The 24300-nt window shown below is 44.6% G+C and overlaps 1 protein-coding gene across 7 annotated transcripts in view; it reads left to right on the top strand.

Moving 5' to 3' along the window:
- The first annotated feature begins 1354 nt into the window (after positions 1–1354).
- Positions 1355–24300, top strand: part of LOC309400385 (CCR4-NOT transcription complex subunit 3-like) — a 110461-nt gene continuing 87515 nt past the window's right edge. For 2 of the 7 annotated variants that reach the window (XR_014176648.1, XM_081968835.1), the window contains exons 1-5: positions 1386–1539; positions 18797–18871; positions 19245–19312; positions 19624–19698; positions 21515–21604. Coding sequence is in view for 6 of the 7 variants with exons in the window: in XM_081968835.1 (XP_081824961.1) it covers positions 18847–18871; positions 19245–19312; positions 19624–19698; positions 21515–21604 (258 nt within the window). In the remaining variant the exon portion in view is untranslated. The other 5 variants (XM_081968838.1, XM_081968840.1, XM_081968837.1 and 2 more) reach the window with 5 other exon arrangements.

The following is a 24300-nucleotide window of genomic DNA, read 5'->3' as shown; positions in this document are numbered from 1 at the left end:
ACAGTCACTCATGCGCTGGTGACGTCCTGCCTGGATTACTGCAACGCTCTCTACATGGGGCTGCCCTTGGGACGTGCCCGGAGACTGCAGTTAGTTCAGAACGCAGCCGCGCGGGCTGTGATGGGGAGTACGAGGTACTCCCACGTAACACCTCTCCTGCGCGAGCTGCACTGGCTGCCTGTGGTTTTCCGGGTGCGTTTCAAGGTGCTGATTACCATCTTTAAAGCGCTCCATGGCACAGGACCTAGTTACTTGCGGGATCGCATCCTCCCACATACATCCCTGCGGCCAATACGCTCACACAGGGAGGGACTTCTCCTGGTGCCGTCCACTAGGCAATGCCAGCGGGCGACACCGAGGAGTAGGGCCTTCTCTGTGATGGGCCCAACCCTCTGGAATGACCTCCCCCCCGACATTAGAACCACTTCTGACCTCCGCTCCTTCCGGCAAAAACTGAAGACCCACCTGTTCCGACTAGCACGCCTGGCATAATTCAACTGTCCCTCCTGGCAAATGTATTATATCTGGTTATTTTAGGGTTTTTTAATTTACTGTATTTGTTTTTAGGGGTTTGAATTTATTTTATATCTGCTTTGTACAGTTCTTTTAACTACATTTTAACCTCCTCCATGTCAATTGTCAACTGTACATATTTAATTTAATTTTATTGTATCCTGTTATATTTTGTATGAACTGTACACCGCCCCGAGTCCCTTGCGGGAGAGGGGGCGGTCTAGAAGCATTAAATATTATTATTATTATTATTAGCCTTTTAACCAGTCAATTCCCGCAGATTGCCCCGCCTCGACCTCTTTTACCTTAATGCAACCAGCTTCAAAACGTGCATGCCAATACAAAAAGGGGAAGGTTCTACGGAGCGGCACAGCCGTCCAATGAGGAGACAACATGTGCAGGCTTGCTTGTTTACAGCCAATGGGGAGGCACAGCCTCAAAGTCTTTTGCGCCACCGCCTTTTTATCAGTTTCAACCAAACAGCAGGACCAAGGGATGAATGACAGGGCCACCATCCAATAGCCTTCCTTACTCTTGCCAGTATTCGTGTACAGGAAGCGATAGTCAATCATATAAGAGTGATATTTGAGGGACATTTTTGTTGCCCATTAGGAGGCAGGCTTTGACGTAAACTCCGCCCTCTCGACTTGTTTTTCGCGGACTAGTAGGCGTAACCACGCCTACTACGCCATCTGCGGCTCTTCAGCCAATGGTAGCACGAATGTGCTTTGAAGGACACCACCTCTTGACAAATAATATCCCATGACAAATAATATCCTATTGACAGCTGCGGCTGCGCCGCGTCGTCCCACCCTCCCCGTTCCCCCTTCCGTCCAGTTCCTTATTATCCATTCGATACGGTAAGAGGCTTGAGGAGCGGGCGGATTAGCCAATGCAGTTCAGAGGAGGGCGGATCAAGAGAAAGTAGAGTGGTGAGGGTGCCGCCATCTTGGATGCCGCGGAGCCAGAGAGACGGGGGTGAAAGAGAGAGGGAAAAAGGAGAGTGAGAGAGACCCGGAGCTGCCGGTGAGAGAGCGGGAGGGGGAGGGGCCTAGCCGAGGGGCGGGGATTGCATGTTCCTACGGGCTCCATAAGGGGCGGGGCCAAAGTGTTTGTTGGGGGCTCCATAGGGACGGACGATGTTTAGGGCAAAGCTGTTCCTGTAAGTGTTTGGGGAGGGAGGGGTGTCTCTGGCGTTGAAAGGGAGCTCCTCCGGGGACCTCGAGTTTCACGGGACGATCAGTGGGGCCCTAGAGAGCGGCTGGCAGGGTTGGAGTTTTAAAGGTGAGCCCATCACCTGTAAGCATTGGGGTCCCTTAGGCCCCCTTGGGCAAGGCAGAGCTGGTGTGGCAGCTTCGGGTGGAAAAGCGTGGGGTGGGATGCAGTGGGTTGCTCTAAGGGGGAGGTTTAATCTTCTCTACTGGTGATGCTGAAGGTGCCCATGGAGGATCTGGTGTCTGTGCAAGAGGGAGCAGCGAAATCACGTAAAAGTTGTAACCAGGTTAGACGCTCTGCGTGGAAAGAGGATGCTTTCAGAACAATCCCTAACCCATTCCAGTCTTTCGTGGGGAGAGATGTACGTGTGGGAAAGAAAGCTGTAGAAATGTTCTCCCCAGAGTAGCCTTCCTTGATTTGGGGTAGGCCCATTAGCCTCTCAGGGCAAAGATCCCTCCAACTACAAGAAACTCAGGGAGGTAAGAATATGTTGTCAGTGGAGTTTCTCTTATGTTCAAACTTCATAATCCTGCCAATCAGCACAATCATTTCTGGCAGGGTGATATCCAAAGACTATACTACTCTTAGATACTTAGATAATACCGAATACATAAACCATTATTCCTTCCAGTGCATTCTGCCTTGGTTAAGATTTTAGTGGGCTTTGTCTCCATGCTTTAACAAAGTCAAGAACTAGAAACCTTTCCGGACTTTTTAAGATGCAGAATTCTGCACTCTGCCTGATTTTTGGATGTAAATAACAGTAGTATAGTCTTTGGATATCACCTTGCCAGAAATGATTGTGCTGGTTGAAGGTTTAAAAGTTTGAAGACATCTGGAGTATCCCAGACTTGTCGAGACCACCATAGTAAATAGGATTTGCCTTACAAAATTTATTTCAAAAGAAAAAATGAGGGAAAGTCTCAACAGTGTAGTTATTTAAAAGTTAAAGCTATGTTGCCAAAAATATTTATACCTCTGGTCTGTTGTTTAGTTGATTTTAATCTAAGAAATTATCTCCCTCTTTGATAGATCATTAATATTGAACATATCAACAGGGTGGTGCTATACAGACCCAATCCCTGCTAGATTTGCTGAATCCTAGTTTCACAGTAGATTCTTTCAGCAAACACAGTTTCTTTTCATGTATTTATTTTAAATTCTGCTTACCAGCTCATATCCACCCACAAAAGTAACTTGTGACAAAATTGTTTAAAGCAAACCATGTTCTGTACTTAAAGAGAAGTAATAATCACTGCCAGTGTAAGAATTGTCTGGACCTCTTGGGTTTCTGTAACTTGGATGCTGCTATTACATAGAAAGATTTTTTCAATATATCACCAGCCAGCTTTCTAATGAAAATTTATAACTAAAGGCAGCTTCAGGGATCTGAATGGGTAGACAAGTTCATAATGTCCCAGCATCAGTCTCCACATCGTCAGTTAAAGCAGGAGTCTTCAGTCTAAACCTTGTCTGATACTTTTGCTTGCAACTCAAATCATTTTTGATTGTTGTCTACCCTAACCGTGTTTAATACAATACAATAGTAGAGTTGGAAGGGACCTTGGAGGTCTTCTAGTCCAACCCCCTGCCTAGGCAGGAAACCCTATACCGTTTCAGACAAATAGCTATCCAACATCTTCTTAAAGACTTCCAGTGTTGGGGCATTCACAACTTCTGGAGGCAAGCTGCTCCACTGATTAATTGTTCTCACTGTCAGGAAGTTTCTCCTCAGTTCTAAGTTGCTTCTTTCCTTGATTAGTTTCCACCCATTGCTTCTTGTTCTACCCTCAGGTGCCTTGGAGAATAGTTTGACTCCCTCTTCTTTGTGGCAACCTCTGAGATATTGGAATAATGCTATCATGTCTCCCCTAGTCCTTCTTTCTCTTAAGCTAAACATACCCAGTTCCTGCAACTGTTCTTCATATGTTTTAGTCTCCAGTCCCCTAATCATCTTTGTTGCTCTTCTCTGCACTCTTTCTAGAGTCTCCACATCTTTTTTACATCCCCGGTGCTCCAGGATCTCTGAAAGATACAGTTCAGTGGTTCTGAGATCTCGTCTGCCAGTTCCTTCAGAACTCTGGGGTGTAATCCATCCGGTCCTGGTGATTTGAACTCGTCTAGGGTAGACAGGTGCTCACTTACCATTTTCTTCCCTATTTCAATTTGTGTTCCTAATTTTGTGGTGCTGCTTTTGATAGGTTGGACTGTTTTATCCCTTTGTGTAAAGACAGATGCAAAACATGAGTTAAATAGTTCTGCTTTCTCCCTGTTGCTTGTCACCTTCTTGCCACTTTCTCCTAGCAATGGACCAATTGTTTCCTTAACTTTTTTCTTGTTTTTAACATGTTTGAAGAAGCTTTTTTTGTTAATTTTTACTTTTGTGGCAAGCCTTTCTTCATTGTGAGCCTTAGCTTTCCTCACTTCATCTTTACAGGCTCGGGCTATTTGCTGATATTCTGCCTTAGTTATGTCCCCCTCCTTCCACTTTTTATACTTACTTTTTTTGTCTTTCAGTTTGTCAGATAGTTGTTTATGCAGCCATGCTGGTTTCTTTTGGGAGCTGTTGTTTTTCTTTGGTAGTTGTGGTACAAAAGTCTGGAGAGATTTGAATTAAGGAAGGTTGAGTTACCAAAGCCTATGTGAAAAGAGCCTCCCCCGCCCCCCCGGAGGCTTCAGGGACCGTCCCTGAAGCCTTCGGAGTGCTTAAAACCACCCTCCGAGCAAACGGGTTGCTCGGAGGGTCGTTTTAAGCGTTCCGAAGGCTTCAGGGACCGTCCGAGGCTTCCCTGATGCCTTCGCAGCGCTTAAAACGACCCTCCGAGCAACCCGGAAGTCACTTCCGGTTTGCTCGGAGGGTGGTTTTAAGCACTCCGAAGGCTTCAGGGAAGCCTCTGGACAGTCCCTGAAGCCTCCGGAGGGCCTCTGGGGGGTCGGGGGAGGCTCTTTTCGCCCTCCCCAGGATCCTATAAAGCCCCTGGAGCATGGGGAGGGCAAAAAAAAAATGTAAAAATGGGGGGGTCGCGCGTTTTGCACGCATGCGCACTGGGGGGGTTGCGCGTTGCATTATGGGTGCGGCACGCCCGCACTCGACCCCCCTGCGCTCCCCCCACTTGTGGCACGCGAGCCAAAAAAGGTTCGCCATCACTGGCATATACAATAAGAAGAAATAAAGATAAAAAGAAATGATATACAGAGCTCCAGGAGAAACTGGGGAAATTAGAATATAAAATCCAGAAAGAACCTCAAAACCAGGAAGTTAAAGAAGAAAAATAAATAATTAAACATAGACTAAATTTTATTACACAAGAAGTGGCCCAGAAAATTAGATCAATTATTTCGAAAATGCCAACAAATCAGGGAGATGGCTAGCCTATAAACTAAAAAAAGAAAAGGAAAAGAAATTAATACAGCAACTAGAGGATGCAGAAGGGGCGATACACTACCAAAAGGAAGGGGAAAAAAGTATAACGGTAAGATACTTTCAAACCCTGTATAGCCGAGAGAAAATAGAAGAGGAGGATATTAAAATATACCTACAGAAGAGGAATCTTCCAACCTCACTGGAAACAACAAAGGAAACACTAAATGAGAGAGTAACGAAGCTGGAATTAAAAAAGGCAATCCGAAAACAAAAAAATAACAAAACCGTGGGCCTGGGTGGAATTCCAGCAGAATTTTATAGAGAATTGCAAAAACCATTAGAGAACATATTATTAGAAATGTATAATGAAGTACTAGAACAAGCTAAGACACCAAAATCCTGGATGGAGGCACTAATAACATTAATTCCCAAAGACAACACCGAAAAACAAAAGATCCAAAATTATAGGCCAATCTCGCTGCTAAATGCTGATTATAAAATATTTATGACAATAATGGTGGAAAGAATTAAAAATATACTAAACGGAATCATACACCCAGACCAAAATGGATTTCTATGCAACAGACACATAAATAATATACAAACGATAATGGACATATTAGAATACTATGAGATACACTCAGGAAAACAAGCAGCATTGATATTTATTGATGCACAAAAAGCATTTGATAACCTGAATTGGGATTTTCTTATAAATCAACTAGCAGTAATGAACTTTGGAGAGAAATTTATCGGGATGATCAGAGCAATATAATCTAGACAGAGAGCAAAAATAATACTAAATGGGGAAGCAACTGAAAGTTTCAGCATAACCAAAGGGGTAAGACAGGGATGCCCTCTATCCCCCCTGTTATTTATCCTCTCAATAGAGACATTGATATTGCAAATTAGACAGAACAAGGACATAAAGGGATTGAAAATTAGAACACAGGAATACAAAGTGCAGGCCTTTGTGGATGATCTAGCATTTATCATAGAGGAACCCCTAGAAACTGGACTAATATTACAAGACATAAACCAATTTGGTAAAGTGGCAGGGCTTAAAATAAACAAAGATGAAACAAAAATATTAACTAAGAATTTAACCAAAAGACAAAATGAAGAACTGGAGGAGAAACTGGGAATTTTGAGGGCTAAGAAAATTTAATATTTGGGAATATGGTTATCGGCAAAATGTATTACAATAAAAGAAGATAACTACAATAAATTGCTATGACAAATACAAAAAGATTTGGAAAATTGGACTAAACTACAGATATCACTAATTGGCAGAATCTCAACAATTAAAATGAATGTATTACCCATACTACTTTATCTTTTCCAAACAATACCGATTAAATTAGTGAATTTTTTTTCCGAACAACTAAATAAAATGGTATCCAAATTTATCTGGTCAGGGAAAAAACCATGTATTAAATACAAACTTCTGCAAGATAGTAGAAACAAAGGGGGCTTTAGCCTCCCAGACTGGGAGCTTTACTATCAGGCGGCAGCCCTGACATGGCTCAAGGACTGGATTCGACTAAAAAATAAAAGAATTCTTATGTTAGGGTTCTAAATACCATGCAGAAATAAATCATTGTCCAAGGCAAAACATCCTTAAAAGTGCAATTTATTCCGCAGGCATGTTAGCACGGCTATGGAAAATTTCAACTCTGAATTACATCCTGTAAGTTCACCCAGTAGAAAGTTCATGATCTCTCCCCACACCCACAAATCCATCACATGTTCCAATCATCATCTTCCACGCTGGCATGTACACCCATCTTCTTCCGGCCAGGTGTCGAGATGCGGAGACAAAAGATGACCTTGGCTTCTACAAAAGAATGTCAACAATCCATTCTACAATCCTACTCCTTTCAATTCCCCCCTCCCAACTACTACACTATTGAAACAGCATAGAAAATTATAAGAAAGTGTGGCAGGCCAAAGATCCTAAAAAGAACATAACTACAGGCCTGACATCTTATGTTAGAAGGCCATGATCTCCAACTAGGCTGGCATGGCTTCCTCTGGGAGGGAAAGAATAAATTTCATTCCTACTTCCAGAGACATATAGTAAGGGATGCTGTGTTTAAGGTCTGGGAAAAAATAGTAAAAAACCCATTACGTCAAAATTCCAATCTGGTTATCAACCATGGAGGCAATGACATATCCAAATACTATAGATCTCAGCAAAATGGTAAATTATGCAGAACTCTTAGATGAAAAAGGAGAACTAAAATCAGTACAAGATCTGAAAATACAAGGAATAAATATGGAATGGTAGCCCTATTTACAAATTAAAACGATTCAAAAAAGATCGGGAACAATACAGAATACACGAGAAACAAACGGGATTAGATAAAATATTAGGAACGGTAGGAAAAATGATTACTAGATTATATAATTTTCTTTTAAGATATAAAATGGAGGAAGAGATGGTAAAGGAGAAAGTGATTAGCTGGGGAAGAAATTTTGGCCATAATATAGAGTTAGAAAACTGGGATAAACTGTGGGAAAGAAATTATAAATTTACAACAGCAGTAGCTTACAAAGAAAACCTCTATAAAATGTTTTATAGATGGCATTTGCCTCCAGCGAGATTGGCCAAAATGTACCCAAATTTATCCCCCAAATGTTGGAGATGTAGCCACAGGTCTGGAACATTCTACCATATGGTGGACGTGCCCCATCACAAGGAAATACTGGTGCAAATGTCGGAAATGGTTGGAAGAAATTACTGAGCGAAAAATAGAACTCAAACCAGAAGCATTCTTATTAGGATTATTAGACCAAAAAATGGATAGACAATCTCAATAGATAATCATACACATACTCACTGCAGCCAGGATTGCTTTCGCACAAAACTGGAAAAAAGTCAATACACCCACAGATGAAACAATAATCAGAAAAGTACTTGAATGTGCAGAGATGGACAAAATGACAATAGAACTAAAAGAAAGAGAAGAATCAGATTTTTATAAAATATGGAATAAAATTTGTAAGTGGCTTGAAAACAGAAGCCAAAATAGAAGATAGAGAATGTAAATATATGGTGATATAAATAATCAATATTATTATAAGTGTTAGCACTACTGTTGTTATATTATAGGACAAGGTTAAAGCAATAGGAAGGCAATGCAGAATGGAGAATTATAAAGGCTAAACAGGACAGCTGATACACAAGGCTGTAAAATTAGTTTATATTGTTATGCATGTATTGTACAATACAATACAATAGTAGAGTTGGAAGGGACCTTGGAGGTCTTCTAGTCCAACCCCCTGCCTAGGCAGGAAACCCTATACCGTTTCAGACAAATGGCTATCCAACATCTTCTTAAAGACTTCCAGTGTTGGGGCATTCACAACTTCTGGAGGCAACTTCTGTTCCACTGATTAATTGTTCTAACTGTCAGGAAGTTTCTCCTCAGTTCTAAGTTGCTTCTCTCCTTGATTAGTTTCCACCCATTGCTTCTTGTTCTACCCTCAGGTGCCTTGGAGAACAGCTTGACTCCCTCTTCTTTGTGGCAACCCCTGAGATATTGGAACAATGCTATCATGTCTCCCCTAGTCCTTCTTTCTCTTAAGCTAAACATACCCAGTTCCTGCAACCGTTCTTCACATGTTTTAGTCTCCAGTCCCCTAATCATCTTTCTTGCTCTTCTCTGCACTCTTTCTAGAGTCTCCACATCTTTTTTACATCGTGGCGACCAGAACTGAATGCAGTATTCCAAGTGTGGCCTTACCAAGGCATTATAAAGTGGTATTAACACTTCACGTGATCTTGATTCTATCCCTCTGTTGATGCAGCCTAGGACTGTGTTGGCTTTTTTGGCAGCTGCTGCACACTGCTGGCTCATATTTAAATGGTTGTCCACTAGGACTCCAAGATCCCTTTCACGGTTACTACTACTGAGCAAGGTATCATCTATACTGTACCTGTGCATTCCGTTTAAATGTACCCCCACCCTGTGCTACAATGAAAGTTATTCTTTGGCTGTGAAATCTTTCCAGAACCCTTCATAGAACATAAGGCTGCAGGGGATTATTTAGATAATTGAATCTAGCAAGCCTTCTGATTTAGTAATTGAGATTTAAGCATCAGCAACAAATAACTATCCAGCCTCTGCTTGGACAACCTGAAAGCCTGTGGATATGTTAGGATTGCATCTGTACGGTTCTGGTCACCACAATACAAATAAAGGATCCGGCCCCTGGAAGCTCCATTTCGGCCTGCAACAGGCTGGGAGAGGCCCATAGAGGCAGGGGTGAAATGCTACCGGTTGGGGCTGGTTCGCCTGAACCCATAGTAAAAAAATACTTACAAAGTAAAAAAAGTTCCAATAATCAGCTGTGCTGCGCAGTGGTAGGATTTTTTTAAAACTTTTTTTTTTTACCATTTGGGGTCTGTTTTTGCTCCCAGGAGGCTTCCTTGAGGCCTGCTAGGCCAAAAACGGGGTGGGGGGTCCATTTTTACTTCCAGGCTTCCTGCAGAGGGAGGGAGGGAGGGATAAAGGAGAGGGAGGGAGGACCACAAACCTGCCACTAGATGCACCTTCAGAGAATACCTTGAAAGAGCACAGCAATCCAGGTCTGGAAGGGACCTGGAGGTCATCTAGTCCAACCCCCTGCTCCAGCAGGACATTGTTAAAGTGAGTTTCTTTTTACCTCCTCACATGAACCCCCCCCCCACCAAGCCACACCCACAGAAGATAGGAAATTTTTTTTAGATTTCACCGCTGCATGGAGGGCCAATGACTTGTTGGAGGGCCGGATCCGGCCCTCAGAAGCTCCATTTCGGCTGGCAACCTATGAGGAGACTGCTTGCTAGATCTTCACAGGGTAAGTGACCCAATGCGGCAGGTTGGGCGGAAGCAATTGTGGGGAGCATGAGTTATTTCAGTGGGTCGGGAATGCCTTGTGTTGTCTTAGGCATAAAGTAGAATAAAATATGGATTAAAATATAAGAATGAGGACGTGGCATAAAAGGGACAGTTAGAAGTTTGCTTAAAGGGACAGGGAAATGTCATCAGCCTTCAACCACAACATATTCCAGCAAACGTCCCTATGTCAAAAGTCCAAAACCACAAGGTTCAATTAAAGTTCGTTAATGGCACGTAGTCCATACCTGTAACAAAAGGAGAAGTAAGACCCCCATCTCCTTATAAGGCTTTTTCCTCAAGGTAACCAATAAGAAATGAGTTAAGTGTTTCCGTGTTACACTGTCTTTGAGAATGTATAAGAATGCGTGCTTCAATAATGAAGTTTGTTCAGAAATTAGCAACGTTAGCCATGGGCTAACTTTTCTGAACCTGGCTGCCAAATAAACTTTTCCTGTATCCTGAGAAGTCTAAGCTTGTCATTTTCTGCAACAGGCAGGTGGCCTTTTCCATCAGTACCCCCCCATGCCCCCCCCAATACCTCATGTGCACTTAATGAGCCTCACATTCAATTAGTGAATGTGGGGGGGGGGGGAGGAGGGAGTGATCAAGGTGTCAAGGTCAGATATTTACTCTCACAAATCCTTGGGTTATAAATGGAATGGGCAGGCTCTATTACATTCGTAACTTGAGGACTACCTGTATTGGGAAGATAAAAGGGGGGGAAATGCGTAGCTCTGTTCCTCCAGTGGCAGATTTCATGGTCCACTCTCCACCTCAGTTTCCTGTAATTAGCAGGATTTTCATGCTGCCTCAGCAGAGAGAGGAAGAAGAGGGGTTTGCAGAGCAAGAGTGCCCAGCCTGGTTGAAACTAGCTGGGATGTTCTTCTTTTGCAAAGACTGATTTTAGAGGTATAAATACGGTTTTCCCCCATTAGGTGGAAATCTGGCTACTTGGAAGTGGCAGCTCTCTACTTGGGCTCCCAGATCACACCGAGCTAAAGCCAGTTTTCTTCTAAATCATTCTTCGTAATTTAGTCTTGTGTGAACCAGGAAATGTGGTTTGCAAAACAGTCTTATACTTTATAGCAGGGGTGGGAGCCTTTTTGTGGCTGGAGCTATAATGGGTGAGGTGAGAAGCACAGTAGTTGGAATTGGGATTGTGTTATACCTATCTGTGTGTGTATATTATTTACTTCCCACTTCTGGATGGGAGAGAGCTGTGATGTGCATTTCTGGTAACTGCAGTCAGAGGTGACTAATGGGCATACTAAGAAGGGTTGTTGGGGGCTGTGTAAGTCTTGGGATCTCAAGGTTACCCATTCCTGATTTAATGTGTTAGGTGCAGTCATGTGTAGGAGGGGATTACAAAAATGGAGGGGGGGAGCTTTCCTGCTGTTTTCCTTTATATTTTTGTTTCCTTAATGGATTATGAAATACAGCTTGATTTAAAAAAATGTTCCCATGTTGCTTCCTAATCTTTACCTCCAAATGAGTTATGAAAACTATATAGTAAGTCTTTTATGTAAGATTAATTACATTATCTTATAGTATACTAGAGTATAATTCAGAAATAGCAAACGTAAAAGGCATTGGCATTTATTTTTACAGGAGAAGGAAGGGCTCAGCCTATCTTTGATGGGCTTCCTTCCTCTTAGTGAGGTAGAGATTGCTGGATTGTCGCCTGTCCTTCACTAATCCTCAAAACCCTGGGAATGGGGTAAACTTCGGCAGTAGCATCCATTTACCTATACTTACAAAGAATGCTAAACATAAGTATTTTGTATATTTAAATTTCCTTCTGCTCACCTCCAAAAATTGGAAAAGCATTCTGAATTGTTTTCTAGGAGTCCTATTTATCAACATTTCTGGAAAGTATACATCCTTGGTTAAATGTACATAATAGTAACTTATTTAGTAAACCAGGGTTAAGCAAGCCTTTATGTACAACGTGTGAATGTATCTTGTGCTTGCTTTATTATCCATTCTTTCTCTTAACTCTGTAATTTGCTTCTGAGTAGATAAGAGTGAAGACAAAATGCAGCTAGGCCTTTGATTATCAGAAGTTGGGGTCACTGGACTAAAATATGGCTAGCTAATTTGGCTTAAAATATATGAGCCCCAGTCACTGTGGTTTATTTATGGATCACTATATTGCTCAAACTAAGGTTTGGTTGATTAGTAAATCATGGCTTAGCCAGATCTTCCCTTGATCACCATTGTACTACTCTTAGATTTGTGCATTAAGCCACTGTTTAGCCATAATTTGTGGAATAAACCACAATAGGCTGGGTTCTCACTACATACTAAGCTATCTAGACCCAACTATATTTTGGTTTAGCGCGTTGTATACAAACTCACGTTCATGAAGGAAGGATTATCTGCATAGGATGGGGACAGAGATGTGAGAACTGTTTTGGACTCACAATTCCCTTGACAAGTTTGGGATGGAATTCGATTAGCAGAAAAGGAAGCTTCCCCATTGACTTTGCTTGTCAGAAGATCACAAAAGGTTGATCACATGACCCCAGGACACTGCAAGCATCACAAATATGAGTCAGTTGCCAAGCATCTGAATTTTGATCATGTGAACATGGTATTCTGTCCCAAGCCTCTAATATATACTGACGCAGACTTGGCTGTCTGCCACAACTAAGGAGGGAGATAAGCAACCCCTTGGCTAGGAGCCCAGAAAATTATCTCTATGAAAACAAGGCTTGAACTCACGAAATTCTCCCAATCTTTCTCTACACCTGGATTAGTAAACTGTTGTTTCCTGCAAAATTCCCCTCCCGTCGCCCCACCTATAAGCTCTCTGGGAGGGGCCAATCAGTAGCCACCTGTTCCTATTTCCTTCTGTGAGCCTTTTTCCAAAGCTGTTCTCTCCTCCTCTCAGCCCTATGCATACGTACGTCAGGGACAGCCTCCCTCTGTTCTTCCTCACTGCTCCCTGACTCAGTCGCCATCTGGTGGCCAACAGGCCTCTCTAGTCCCTGCTCTGACTCCGAACACCCCCCAGAGTCTTCCTCAGTCTCCAGGGCAGTCCCATAGTGTTCATCGCTGTCAGATTCCACCAACAGCTCAGCCGGCCGCTTTTGGGCCACAACACTATCCCTCACCGCAGGGCCCTTCCCCCGGTTCTGACGCTCAGGGTGTGCCCTAGATGGGAATCGCTCATGGAAGGCCTGCACCAAAGCAGGTGCATGCACAGAGGTCGCATCCTCCCAGGTAAAATCCTCCGGCCCATAGCCCTTCCATACAATCAGGTATTGGAACTGTCCTTTCAGCCATCGGGAATCCCGGATACTGGCAACTTCGTACTCGGTCGGCTCCTCCTCATCACGAGGTTCTGGCTGGGGATGATCTGGTTGGCGAAGAGGACAAGCCGGCCATTCAGGAACAAGGAGAGATCGATGAAAGACCGGATGGACTCATATCGAAGCTGGCAATGTCAGGCAATAGGCGACCGGATTGATGACTGCTTCAACAGGAAACAGGCCAAGGTAACGGTGGTCTAACTTCTTAACCGGCCGGTCTGACAGAAGGTGTCTAGTGGACAGCCACACTCGATCCCCCACAGTCAATGCCGGCACCGTGCAGCGAGACCTGTCTGCGACTCTCTTATAGTCCTTGGCATTATCCAGATATTGTTGCACCACTTGATGGACCGCCTGTAGTTCCGACAGAAAGTCCTTAGCTGCGGGGACCGGTGAGTCGATTGGTGTGAGGGGAAAGAACCAAGGATGATACCCTACATTGGCCAAGAAGGGCGTCATTTGCGTGGATGTGTGCTGTGAGTTATTGAACGCAAACTCCGCTACTGCCAGGTAGTCCACCCAATCATTTTGCTGGTGGTTCACAAAACAAAAGTGATCCTGATCACTTTCTCTGTCCGTCCGTCGGTTTCTGGATGGTGCGCCGAGGACAAGCAGATTTTTACATCCAAGGCCTTCATCAGCCCTTTCCAAAACTGGGCTGTAAATTGCGTTCCTCTGTCCAACACGAACCTGTCAGGTAGGCCATGCAGCCTGAAAACATGTTGGATAAACATGCGGGCAGTGTCACGGGCTGTTGGTAATCTCCGACACGGGATAAAATGCGCCATCTTCGTCAGCATGTCTACCACTATGAACACCATGGTAAATCCAGAAGACGGAGGCAAGTCTGTCAGGAAGTCCATAGAGTTGGCCCCCCAGGGTCTCTCCGGTGTTGGCAATGACTGGAGCAGCCTGGGGTGGGGGGCTCCCATCGCTGACTTGGCCTGCCGACACCGTACACAAGACATGATGTAAGATTGTACGTTATGTCGTAATCGGGGCCACCAGAAGGTACGGGAGACCAGGTTCAAGGTCTTGAAGAGGCCAAAGTGCCCCGCCGCAGGATTATCATGGCACTGGGATAGAATAAGTCCCCAAAGTGGCCCCGCTGGCACATAGAGTCTGTCTTGGTACCACAAGAGTTCATCGGTGAATGTCCATGGGCAGGCAGGCCCCACCTCTGCCTTCCATTGTTCCACCCAATCGTCATGCCGCTGCGCTTCCCGTATCTGAGGCCGTAAGTCCACAGGCTCGTGAACTGCGGAGAAGGACTCTACGGGCAAAACTCTCCAGGGTGGAATCTGGTCTTTGGTACAAGAATACTTGGGTTTCCGCGATAGTGCATCCGCCCTTTGGTTGTGCACACTGGGGATGTATGTCATGCGGAAATTGAACCGTGCAAAGAAAAGGGACCACCGGATCTGGCGCTGATTCAATTTTTGTGCGGTCTTCAAAAATTCCAAATTTTTATGGTCCGTTTGGACTTCAATTTGATGTCGGGCCCTCTCTAAATGATGCCTCCAGGCCTCAAACGCCATCTTAATGGCTAGTAACTCCTTCTCCCAAATGGTATAATTGCACTAGAAAGAATTGAGTTTCCGTGAATAATAAGCGCAAAGGAAGAGGGTACCGCCGGAGGCGTGAGCCTGAAGTAATACCGCTCCAACAGCGATATCGGATACATCCGCCTCCACTACAAACGGACAGTTGGGGTTAGGATGCTTCAAAATGGGCTCTTTCATGAAGGCCTGCTTCAAGGCCTGGAACGCGTGGTGCTCAGCCCCCCCCCCCCAATGAAACGGAACTTTTTTCTGCAGGAGCCGAGGGGCGCAGTCAGGGAAGCAAAGCTAGGGATAAAGGTCCGATAGTAGTTGGCAAACCCGAGGAGTCGCTGGACATCCTTCACTCTCCGAGGAGGTTGCCAACTACACAAAGACTCCACCTTTCCCGGCTCCATCGCAATGCCTTCGGGAGAGATACGATGTCCCAGGAACTCAATGGTGTACTGCCAAAACTGGCACTTCTCCAGTTTCACATACAAGCGATTCTCACGGAGCCGTTGTAGGACCAGGCGTAGGTGCTGCCGATGGCTCTCCTGGGAGGACGAGTAAATCAAGATGTCATCGAGATAAATGACGACAAACTGGTCGAAAAGGTCCCTGAAGATGTCATTCATAAAATGTTGGTAGACGGCAGGGGCATTGGTCAGCCCAAAAGGCATGACCGTGTACTCAAAATGCCCATGCCTGGTGCCGAATGCCGTCTTCCATTCATTCCCGGGTCGGATCTGGACAAGATTGTAGGCTCCACAGAGATCCAATTTGGTGAACACCTTATCCTCTCTGAGCCGCTCCAACAGTTCAGGAATAAGGGGCAGAGGATATCGATTGCGCACCGTGATAGCATTGAGCCTACGATAGTCACAACAGAGTCTCAAATCTCCGGACTTCTTTTTGACGAACAAGACCAGGGCAGACGATAGCGAAGACGAGGGTCTGATAAAATCCTGAGCTATTTTTTTGTCCAAAAAGTCCCGCAATGCGACCAACTCCGGGGTCTGACATCAAATACAAACGACCCACAGGGAGCGGCGTGTCCAGAATCAAATTGATGGGACAATCATATGGCCGGTGCGGTGGCAATTGGTCTGCTTCTTGTTCACTGAAGACGTCTGCAAAATTTGCTATGTCGGAAGGCAAGGACACCCCGGGTGGACTCAGCAACTGGCCTGCACAGACATGACGGGTGTGGTCCACACATTGCAAGGCTGGAAAGGTGACAAGGTTCAGGGACCAGTAGATCTGTGGGTCGTGCGCCCCAAGCCAAGCCAAGCCCAAGACCACGGGGAAATGCAGGCCAGAGGTAACGTAGAGCTGGATGGCTTCCTCGTGAGCACCGATGACCAGGCGCAAGGGTTGTGTGGCAGCCTTGATAGGCCCAGACAGAAGCACCCTGCCGTCAATGGTCTCCACAACCATAGGAGGATCTACCAGACACAGAGGGACTGCATACTTGGTCACAAACGCCTCGTCCATGAGGTTTGTGGTAGCCCCGGAGTCGACCAGAGCATGCACCAGAACCCCCTGCAGACTATTGGACAGGACTATTCGTGATGCCAGGATCAGGTGTCGGGGAGGCCCGCAAGTCACTGTCTCTGAACATGGCTCTGTATTGGTGTGCGCCTGACCCAAGGTCTCCCTTAGATCGGGCTTGGGGGCATTTCCCGACAAAATGTTCTGGGGCTGGGGGGTAGGTCCAGTAACTGACGCCCCTCATCTCTTCTTGAGGCAAAAGGCTGACATGTGCCCAGGTCCCCCACAATAAAAACACAACCACCCTGAGCGCCGTCTGTTTTTCTCCGTTATCGATGAGCGGGCTTTGGCTGCACCTAATTCCATGGGCTTCTCCCTTGGGGTTGGAGTCTCACACATGGCCGGAACCACCCTGTTCTGGGATGTGCGGTGACTTCCCCGCCTCTGCAACCGAGCATCAATCCGGAGACACAGATGGACCAGTGTGTTGAAAGTCGGTGGCCTATCCACACGCACCAGCTCATCCTGCAAGTCTTCCGACAACCCGTCCTGAAATGTGTCCATGAGGGCTGCCTCATTCCCAGCTGAATCCTGGCTAAGTAGCCTAAACTTGCTGATGTATTCCTGCAAGGAACACCGGCCCTGCTTCACAGTCTTCAGACGTCGTTTAGCCGTCTCCGTCGTAATGGGGTCCTCATACATTAACCTGAGGTGGTCACAGAACCCCCTGAAGTCATCCAGCAAAGGGCTAGCCTGGACCAGCAGTGGGGTAGCCCAACGAGCTGCTGGGCCGGAGAGAAGGCTAATCATAAACCCCACTTTATCTCGGTCAGTGGGGAAATCCTCTGCTCTCAAGCTGATAAACAGCTGGCATTGTCCCAAAAAAGCCGGAAACATGGCTTGGTTGCCATCAAATTTATCAGGCACTGCAACCGGACATTTCCTCCAAGGCAGTGGTGGAGCAGTGTGAACTTGGAGCTGAGCCACCTGGGCAGCCAGCACAGCTGCCTGTTGTGTGAGCTGCGTGTTTTCTGCATGAAGCTGCTCCATTTTAGATTATATGTAAATCTATTTTAGAAGGCAGGAAACAAACTGTTCTGTCCCAAGCCTCTAATATATACTGATGCAGACCTGGCTGTCTGCCACAACTAAGGAGGGAGATAAGCAACCCCTTGGCTAGGAGCCCAGAAAATTATCTCTATGAAAACAAGGCTTGAACTCACGAAATTCTCCCAATCTTTCTCTACGCCTCGATTAGTAAACTCTTGTTTCCTGCAAAATTCCCCTCCCGTCGCCCCACCTATAAGCTCTCTGGGAGAGGCCAATCAGTAGCCACATGTTCCTATTTCCTTCTGTGAGCCTTTTTCCAAAGCTGTTCCCTCCTCCTCTCAGCCCTACACATACGTACATCAGGGACAGCCTCCCTTTGTTCTTCCTCACTGCTCCCTGACTCAGATGCCACCTGGTGGCCAACAGGCCTCTCTAGTCCCTGCTCTGACACTGAACACCCCCCAGAGTCTTCCTCAGTCTCCAGGGCAGTCCCATAGTGTTCATCGCTGTCAGATTCCACCAACAGCTCAGCCGGCTGCTTTTGGGCCACAACACATGGGGATGCTGTAAGGGTACTAAGTGTGAAAAACAGTCATAAGTCATTTTTTTCAGTACCATTGTAACTTTGAACGGTTATTAAATGAACTGTTAAGTTGAGAACTATATCTGTTGTGGCCCAGCAGGAGCTGTTGGAGCTGCCACCAAACTCCGACAGCGAGGGTCCCTATGAGTCAGCTCTGGAGGATGTGGAGGACCCTGGACAGGGTTCCGACTCTGAGCAGGGTGCAGAGGGGCTGGTTGGCCACCAGGAGGCGCCTGAGCCTTGGGCCAGTGGGGAGGAGACAAGGGAGTGGTTTCTGGATGCTCGGCAACGGAGAGCTGATAGACGTAGAAACCAGCTACGCACTTATTTCAAGAGATGATTGGATGCAGGTGATCGTAATCAGGCTCCTCAAGGCTATTTAAGGAAGGGACTTTCCAACAGTTGTTTTGCAGGAATCAACTGATCATTAGAGTTGGAGACGCTCTCAGATCTGTGTCGTACCTTGGCAGGCTGGATTGCTGGCAAGGTGGAATCTGGACCTCGGCAGGCTGGATTGCTGCCCAAAGTGTTATCTGGATCTTGGCAGACTGGATTGCTGCCAAAGTGTTTAGCTGTACCTGGATTGCTGCCAAGGTTTAAACTGTCTGTAATAAAACATCTTGCAGAGACCTTGTTTCGGAGTGATTTGATATATGAGAAGGGGGGAGTCAGAACATATACCTATACCTCACCCCTGATTTTCTACGTTATGCTGCTGTTTCAGAGTAGATTTTTTTGGGTGGGTGGGGAGAGACATAGAAGGAAAATAGCCTTAGGACACCTGCTTTTTTCTTTGCCTTATTTTTTGTAATTTTTTTTCTGCTTGTTCTCCTTAAAAGTGTCAACGCTCTATAAAGTATGAAGAGAAGCCCCCTATAGTGAAGGAAACATGGCAGATAAGAGGAAGCTACAAGGTAAGCTCCGTGGCTGGGCTAGGAGCCTGGTTGTGTAGCAGAAGAGCAGAGGGTCTGTTCACTTAGACTGGCGCATACATTGAACAAAAGGCAGACAGGATTCTTACTTTGAATGCCTGGCACAGGATTCTGTATTTTCCAAATGAGTATGGGATGCGATTAGGGAAGTGTGAAAAGAGTTAGGTTTTCTGTTGGTGTAGGAAATCACTAAAATGGGGGCAAAGGTGCTGGAATTTGGGAAGAAGGAGAAACAGGCAGCATTTCAAAATTCTGATTGTCTGTTTTCCCCTTTTAGGCTTCAGGGAAGGTATGAACCTTTTACTTCCTGTGATTTCTTTCAACTAATTTATTCCCCCCCCCCCCCTTTTTGCAGGTGAGATTGATCGGTGTCTCAAAAAGGTATCTGAAGGTGTGGAGCAGTTTGAAGATATCTGGCAGAAGGTGAGGGCTGCTGTCATCTCTGCCTGGGTTCTGTCCAAACTCCTTGATTATTACCCCATGTAGTTGCTCATCCTAATTTTATTTTTGGGAAGGGAGGATCAGGGAGAGGAGGGAAGATGTCCATTTGGCTCCTGCTTTTCCTTTATCCAGTCTCTCTCTCTCTCTCTCTCTCTCTCTCTCTCTCTCTCTCTCTCTCTCTCTCCCTCCCTCCCTCCCTCCCTCCCTCCCTCCCTCCCTCCCTTTCTCTCCCTCCCTCCCTCCCTCTCTCCCTCCCTCTCTCCCTCTCTTCCCTCCCTCCCTCTCTCCTACAGCTCCATAATGCAGCAAATGCCAATCAGAAGGAGAAATATGAAGCCGATCTGAAAAAGGAGATTAAGAAGCTCCAGGTACGAATGAGCCAAGCCAGTATTCTTTCACAACCCAATCTCAGGAGATTAGTTATGGAGAATAGCCTGAAATCCAGAGAAAGGCACATGGGAAATCCCCAAAAGGCTTTTGTTGGATAAGAAGAAGGGGGGGGGGGGGAGTTTGTCAAGTTGCAATGCAGTGTTTGCATTCCTTTGCTGGAGACTGAATCAGAATTCCTCAGTTTGTGAAAGGGTCTCATCAAACTCCAAGGAAATCAGGGGATCTAGGCAATTCAAATGGGTATAAAGATTTATTGCAAGCTTAAGCTGTCTGCAAGAATCTGAACTACAGTAGATAAGAGTCACAGAAATTCAAGGTGGGCTGGACTTAGAACTCTTGTGGGCAGGAAGGGATTCTTGACTGATGACATGTTTGACCCCTCCCTCGGGCTCAGCCCGGTCATCTACAGGTCTAGATGGTTCCAGACTATATGTTCCAAAATGTCCTTTGAAAGTTCCCTCCATTCTCCTCTATCATCATTTAACTCAGAAGTGCTAATAATAAAAATTCAGATAAATAAAGTTCAGGGAAACATAAGTTAAAATCATCACTCCCTACATTTTTCATGAAAAACGACTGTTGGAAAAAGCAGAATTTGAGCAACAAGAGAAAGAAAAAAGATAGAAAGCTATGTTGAGTTGCTGATTGCTTGGCTTCTAACAGATGAAAGTGAAATCCAGTAGTTACAGGTAGTCCTTGACTTACAACCATTCATTTACTGACTATTTGAAGTTACAGTAGCACTGAAAAAGGTGGCTTATGACTGGTCCTTGCACTTATGACCGTTGCAGCATTCCCATGATCATGAAAATTTGGACACTTGGCAACCAGCATGTATTTAGGATGGTTGCAGTGTCCAGGGTCACATGATTGTTATTTGTGATCTTCCCAGTCAACTTCCAATAGGCCAAATCAATGGGGGAAGCTGGATTCACTTAACAACCATGTGATTCACTTAACAACTGCAGTGATTTGCTTAACAACTGTGGCACAAAAGATTGTAAAATTGAGTATGACTCATTTAGCAACTGCCTCGCTTAGTTAGTTAGAAATTCTGTCCCAGTTGTGGTCATAGGTCAACCACAAGTAGTCCTTGACTTACCACAATTCATTTAATGACTGTTCGAAGTCACAACGGCACTGAAAAAAGTGATTTATGACCATTGCAGCATCCCCATGGTGATATGATCAAAATTCAGATGCTTGGCAACTGACTCATATTTATGACAGTTGCACTGTCCTGGTGTCATGTGATCACCTTTTGTGACCTTCTGACAAGCAATGTCAGTGGGGAAGCCAGGTTCACTTCACAACCATGCTAGTAACTTAACAACTGCAATGATTCACTTAACAACTGTGGCAAGAAAGGTCATAAAATGGGGCAAAATTCAATTAACAAGTGTCTCACTTAGCAACATAAATTGTGGGGTCAATCGTAAGCTGAGGACTATTTGTACCTGTATAACATAGGGGTATAGAAATGAGTCCATACTCATTCTTTATGTTTGACCATTTCTGCTGTTTTAGGTTTTTTGCATAAGACCCAAACAAGCTTTCCCTAACCTGAAAACAACGAGGAGGGTTGAATTTTGTATAATTACTAACCCCATGATCGTTGGCTGGCTGCAGATTATGGAATTTGAATTTGATATATCTAGATGGCACTAAGTTGGTAAAGGCTGTTCTAAAAATTTTCACTGTTATGAGTGTTACTCTAGGTCTAGTCTCTGCTGGGAAGAGCTACTAATAAAGGGAACAAAATTTGATCATGGAACTACTTTTCTCTTTCTGCAGAGATTGAGGGACCAGATCAAGACATGGGTTGCATCCAATGAGATTAAAGACAAAAGGCAGCTAATAGACAACCGGAAACTCATTGAGACGGTAAAAATTCAAACAGAGAGAAAATATTAGGTATTTGTCAGTGCTCAGCAAAAATTCAGGTGAAATGGATGTTTTTCAAGGAAACTCTGGTTTTGGAGGACTAAATGAACCAGATTTAATTTTGTCCAGTTTTAGGCTTAGTTCTTACCAGCTCAATCAGCTTTTGCACTTAAGACTTCTTAATATTTTTATGCTTGGCTCCTCCTTAACTGTGTTGACATTGGCTGCTAGCTGTGTGATCTCATAAAGGTAAGCCACCTGGCCATCTCACTTATTACGTAAGCTGAATAAGTGACAGAAAAGGGGTTCTGTGGGGAGCCCAGGATCTTTTCCACACAACCTTCCTTAGAGTGACATGATAGATGGTAAGACCTTCTTGGTTTAAGGGTTTAACTGGTAGTGCTTATGGAAGGTCTTCTAAACTTTGAGAGTGGAGGCTTTGAAATAAGGGACTTTGCAAGGATCAAGCTGTATCTTGTATTTCCTAAACAACCTGAATCAGTAGACATTTTATACATTTTCTTTTTTTGAGGGGGGGAAAGGCACTCTTACAAACCTCCCTGTTGTATTTTTCTAGCATCAAATCCAAGCACTGTGATTAAAAAGCACTGATGGTTGGTGATCATCAGTATCTTTGCAGGGGCAAAAATGCATATTTGCTGCATCTCTCATGATTGGGGGTTGTTCTCTGTGTTACATGGCTCCATGTGACACTGCTTTGGGTATTTGTAGACGATATCTACTCATTATTCACTTTGTGATTGAAAATGCCTTTGTGTGCCTGTGTTTATGTAGCCATCAGTGTCAGTATTCTGTAGAAGCAGTTAAATATTAAAATATTAATTTAAAAAAGCATTTGAATTAGACAGCCCATGCTCTGTTGGGGAACTGTTTCAGATATATTTCATTTCCTAAACAGAAGCAGAAAGACTACGAGCAGACAAAAAAACCATAGCAGCAGGAGTGACTTCTGACTTCCTGCTAACTTTCCCATTGAATTTCTTTGTGGGAATTTGGCGAAGAGCATCGGAAATCTTCCTTTCTCCCCTCCCTTCCCTACTGCTCCTGGGTGGGAGAAAGAGCAAGGGATTGCAAGACTGGCTGGGAAACTGTCATGAAACATTAAAAAATACAGATCATTTGAGTGCAGCAGCCGCCAGTAACATTGAAGCAACTAGTTTCCCCAAATTCCATTCCCTTGGGAGTCCTGGGTCCCAGATTTTTAATACATTCTGTAAATTAGCCCATTTGAGGTACTTTGGTTCAAAAATTGTTGCTATATGATGCATCGTTTTGCCTAATTAGAGGGCATTGCAATGAGAGTATTAGTAACATCTAGATGGGCCTGGCAAAACCATTGATACGTTCAGTTAGGAAAAAAATCAGTTCCACTGTGGTGGTAGCAGCACCATGTTAATGAGATTCACTAGTTTGGGTTGGCCTGCTTATTTGAATAACTCAGCATTGTAGACAAAACAAGCTTACGAATTTTGTTAAGGAAGTTACCATAACAGTTCAGGAGCCAGGATTTCTGGATAGGAAGAAATATAGTGAATACCTATGTTTAGGGGACTAAGATTCTGAATACAAGGATAGGCAGTAGAATTTATATCTGGACAAGATTCCTCAGCAGGATTCCCTTCTGGTTTTTTGGGAGCCAACTTTCATCACCTCCAAGCAATATCAGGTTGAGGATGGTTTTGAAACCTAATCTATGAGTGACAATCAATAGCTCGAAATTATCACTTCTAAAATGCAGATAAGGAAAAGCCATTTTAAATGGTCTGAGATCTCCCATTTGTTTTAATCTGTTCTGCAATCATTCTAATTGCTGCTTTTCTTTTCACAGCATTCAGCTTCTCCTAAACTGGTTAGGAATCTCTCCAAATGATGGGAGACTGCAGAAATCCAATTAATCCTATGTCCCTCCCCACATCCCAACATTTCTTCCCACCAGACTGGTCACCATGAGGGGGGAAGCTGTTCAGTTGTACTTTCCCAAGGATGTAGAATTTATGGGAGATGCAATGAGACGCAACTACTACCTCAGACTCCAGAATTCATTCTGCAGATTCATTCTTTCTGTCTTTGTGGTGACTTTGCTTACCCTGAAGCAGAGCCAGAGGTTTGTTGCAATAGAAGAAAATATCTGTAGATCGGGGTTGAACTGTGGGGACCTTGGTGCTATACAATACAATAGCAGAGTTGGAAGGGACCTTGGAGGTCTTCTAGTCCAACCCCCTGCCTAGGCAGGAAACCCTTTATCGTTTCAGACAAATGGCTATCCAACATCTTCTTAAAGTCTTCCAGTGTTGGGGCATTCACAACTTCTGCTCTCTGAGCTTGGTTGATTGCTTGATTACCAATGTTTCAGTACCCAACTAGGTAACAACAGTGTTGATGTTACATAGATGGGCAATGGAATCCCTGCAGTCAAACAAAACCTCAAAGAGCACCAAGGAGTACATATAAATTAATTGGTTCTGCTCCCCAGTACAAACAGTGGTGGTGTATATGTTCACACAACTGAAAATGTGAGAGTGGCAGAGAGATCACATATGGAGGAGCCCTATGATTTGACCATAAGCATTTTAGGGTTTTCCCACCCTTCTTTCAGATCAAAAATGGTGGTTGAAGTTATGCTCATCAGAGCACTTAATTTTTTTTTAGTTTATTGCAGTGTAGTCATGCATTTC

This window comes from Natrix helvetica (genome assembly GCF_964273705.1).
Source record: "Natrix helvetica genome assembly, chromosome: W".
NCBI lineage: Eukaryota > Metazoa > Chordata > Lepidosauria > Squamata > Natricidae > Natrix > Natrix helvetica.
This window is presented reverse-complemented; position numbering and strand designations above follow the sequence as displayed.